General features: G+C 35.7%; 3 protein-coding genes across 3 annotated transcripts; all 3 read left to right on the forward strand.

Annotated features, from left to right (window-relative positions):
* Window positions 1-508: 508 nt before the first annotated feature.
* TM35_000083940 (DNA repair protein) lies at window positions 509-1780 on the forward strand (the record flags this gene model as incomplete). The annotated part of the gene is made up of 1 exon (XM_029024259.1): window positions 509-1780. One exon carries the CDS (start codon window positions 509-511, stop codon window positions 1778-1780), a length of 1272 nt encoding a protein of 423 aa, XP_028884662.1.
* A 125-nt stretch (window positions 1781-1905) lies between these two features.
* Window positions 1906-2451, forward strand: TM35_000083950 (uncharacterized protein; the record flags this gene model as incomplete). The annotated part of the gene is made up of 1 exon (XM_029024260.1): window positions 1906-2451. One exon carries the CDS (start codon window positions 1906-1908, stop codon window positions 2449-2451), a length of 546 nt encoding a protein of 181 aa, XP_028884663.1.
* Window positions 2452-2835: 384 nt separating this feature from the next.
* Window positions 2836-3273, forward strand: TM35_000083960 (uncharacterized protein; the record flags this gene model as incomplete). The annotated part of the gene is made up of 1 exon (XM_029024261.1): window positions 2836-3273. One exon carries the CDS (start codon window positions 2836-2838, stop codon window positions 3271-3273), a length of 438 nt encoding a protein of 145 aa, XP_028884664.1.
* Between the last annotated feature and the right edge of the window lie 98 nt (window positions 3274-3371).

Raw genomic sequence — 3371 nt, forward strand, 5'->3', positions numbered from 1 at the left:
TTATTATTATTATTATTATTATTATTATTATTATTATTATTATTATTATTATTATTATTATTATTATTGGTTCTTTGGAATGAGAGAACAGGAGTTTCTGTATATCTATTGTGCGTTGGAAATCGAAATTTCCGATAGAAAAAAAAATTTCAATTATGAGAGAGTGTGAGGAGAATAAAATATAATAATAATAATAATAATAATAATAATAGTCTTTCTGTTCTGCAGATATCCTCTTTATCCTATTTTTCTTTTCTTTTTCTTTTTTATCTTCTTTATTCATATTCCTCTCTTAGCGAGACCACAGAAAAAAAAAAGAAAAAACTCGTACGGAACAGAAAAGAAAGAAATAACAGTGTATCAGAAATAAATCACAGAACAGAGAGTTCAAAAAGAAGGGGGGAAAAAAAAGTAAAGAAAAAAGAAAGAGAAGACAGTATTTCAACTCTATCTATTTATTTAATCTATATATATATATATATATATATATATATTTCTCTCTCTCTTCATGGCTGTTGTGCCTCCCCCATGGGAGGAACTCACACCGGATGAAATCTCCAAACGACTCGCTGCCTTCTCATCCCTCTCATCACCGACAGATGTGCGTTGTTGTTATTCCCCTCACGCGGTGTATTCCACCGGCAGTGCCGTCGTTGATGAGATGCTGCCCGATGGCGGTTTGGCGTGCGGAACAGTGATGGAAATTATTGGGCCACCAGCCGCGGGAAAGTCGCATCTCGTTAGGCGGATGATCGCTGCGTTTGCCGCTCGTGCGGCTTTGCAGTGGACACCAGCAACTAGATGTTGTTGTAAAGATAAATGTGATTCAAAAGAAGATAATGAAAAAGAAGAAGATGATAATGAAGAAGAAGAGGAAATGGGAATAAATACATGTACACCTCGTGATTGGTGTGTATTTCTTGTTGTCTCCGATTCATCCTCACACAGTCCACATCATTTATATGAATTGTTAAAGAAAGCTTTTCTCTCAGCAGCCGCACGAGGTGTACGTTGCTGTTCTTGTTCTTGTTTCCATCATCATAATAATAATAATGATTATACCAACCCCACAGGGTGTCTCCGTCTAGTATTAGAAAAAGTAAAGATGGTGACCTTTTCATCACCAAATGATTTATTAATCTTCTTTCGTTATTTAAGTCGTGTAGAGTTTACTGCTGATCATCATCACAGACGACGACGGCGTGTATTGGTAGTCGTAGACAGTTTGGCACGTTTGTGGGAACATCCTGCCTGTGGGGCGACTGTTCATGCACGTCATTGGATGGCCGCGGAACTCGTGCGGGAAGTACGCACAGCCATTGCGGTTGGAAATGGATGGCGACAACCACCGTGTGAAATAGATAGACACAGAGATTTAAATACGGATGATCCTATTATTATTATGATGAATAATGATAATAATAATAATAATAATAATAATAATAATGGGAGTGGGAGTAGTGGTGGAGTGGCGATTGTATTTGTGAATGGATGTAAGAATATGATAAATTCTCAAACTTCCACTTCACGTGTTGTTGAGAAGAAACCGCTTGGAGTGCCTGTTTGGTGTGCGGCGGCGGCAGATGTTCGTCTCTTTGTAGAGCCCATCACTGCCCCAGATCCATCTATATTGTATGAGAAGAATTATAGTGAGGAGACAGAGACACAGTCGTGTAAGCATAATGTACACAAGATGATGAAAGTCTCTCTTGTAAAGGGAGGTGGGAGTATATCTTCTTCTTCTTCTGTTGTTGTTGTTGATAAAATTGCAGTGGTTTAAATAGTTTCTTTTTCTTTTTTTCTTTTATTTGTGTGTGTATGTGTGGGAGTGGATTATAAGGGAAGGGGGTGGAGTTGGGAGTGTGTTTATATATATATATATATATATATATATGTCTTTATCACATGCTTTATCTGTTTTTTTTTTCTTTTTTTAATATTTTGTTAATATTTCTGAAAGTCTCTGTTTCTTTTCTTGTTGATGATAATAATATTAATGGTTTGATTCTTTTTTTTTCTTTTTTCTTTTTGTTTTCTTTTGGAAAATTTTCCTTATCTATATATATATATGGGGATTCTGTTTCTGTCGACAAACAGCGAAATAAACAAAGAAACATACAGATTAGCGAATTAAAAAAAAAAAAAAAAACTCTGGAAATGTCTACACCCGTTCAACAATCCATGGCGCGTCTCCGCACAAAAATGTTATTCGCCGCGAAATTATTCCCCGATTACAACTTCCGCAGTTATTTTGTACGGCACGTCCGCGAACAATTCGCGGCAATGGAGCGGTGGAGTGTGGAGGAACAACAGCAATTCCTTAGAAAAGAGGGAAGTAAACAATTAAATGAAATGCGACGAATGGCGATTACAAACCGCATGTATGCATCTCAGCCGGTCTTTTTAGACAAGCGTGGAACTCATCATCTCGCACAGGCCGAAAAGAAGTAATTGTAATAGTGAGGAACAGATTATGATGATGATGATGATGGCTACTCTAAGTGAATATATATATATATATATATATATATATATATATGATCTGTTTGCTTGTTTGTGTTTCATTAACTCTATTTATGAGAGAAAACGGAGCGAAAATTTTTATCTAGTCTTTATATTTATATATAAATATCTGTTTATCTGTGTAATGTTATTCCTTTATTATCTATATTCTTCTACATGGTACTTCTGAGGTTTCTTCTTTATTTATTTTCCTTCTTTCTTTGTTTTCTCTCTCTACTTGTATTTCGCCGCCTCATTATTCCTCATTAAGGTACATAAAGGAAAGAAGAATATAAAAAAGAAAAGGAAATAAACTTCTGGAGAATACGTGTAATGTCAAATAGTTTTCTTTCCATTCTACCCATTGATGCCTCTCTGTGGTGGTTGGTGTTTACACTCTGCGGGGCACCTGTCTCTTCTCTCTTCACAGCTGGATTGACATTTGCCTTTAGTCTTCTAGTGAGTGCCACGATGCCAATGAAGTGGATGGATGTTCATCGTGAATTACTAATAAGTAATGGAGAAAACTTTACTGCAGAGAAAGAGGGAAATTCTTTACAGAAGCGTAAAGAGAAGAAGTACTCCACTGAAGTAGTACAGACATTTATATTAATGATTGCCATTCTGTTTGGTACGGTATTTACACAATTAGATTGGGCTGTTTGGTTTCAACAATGGCCATTCCCGGCGGTAGTTTCTTATGTACTTGTGCGTTTAATCCTTGCAGTAGTGGCGGCGAGAGGAAATAGGCGGATTAAATCGAAAGAGTGATGTTTATTACTATGATCTTCTTTGCTTTTACTCTTCTTATTGATGTTATTATTATTATTATTATTATTATTATTATTATTATTATTATTATTATTATT

The sequence above is a fragment of the Trypanosoma theileri genome, assembly GCF_002087225.1.
Source record: "Trypanosoma theileri isolate Edinburgh chromosome Unknown TM35_Tth_8_V1, whole genome shotgun sequence".
Taxonomy (NCBI): Eukaryota; Euglenozoa; class Kinetoplastea; order Trypanosomatida; family Trypanosomatidae; genus Trypanosoma; species Trypanosoma theileri.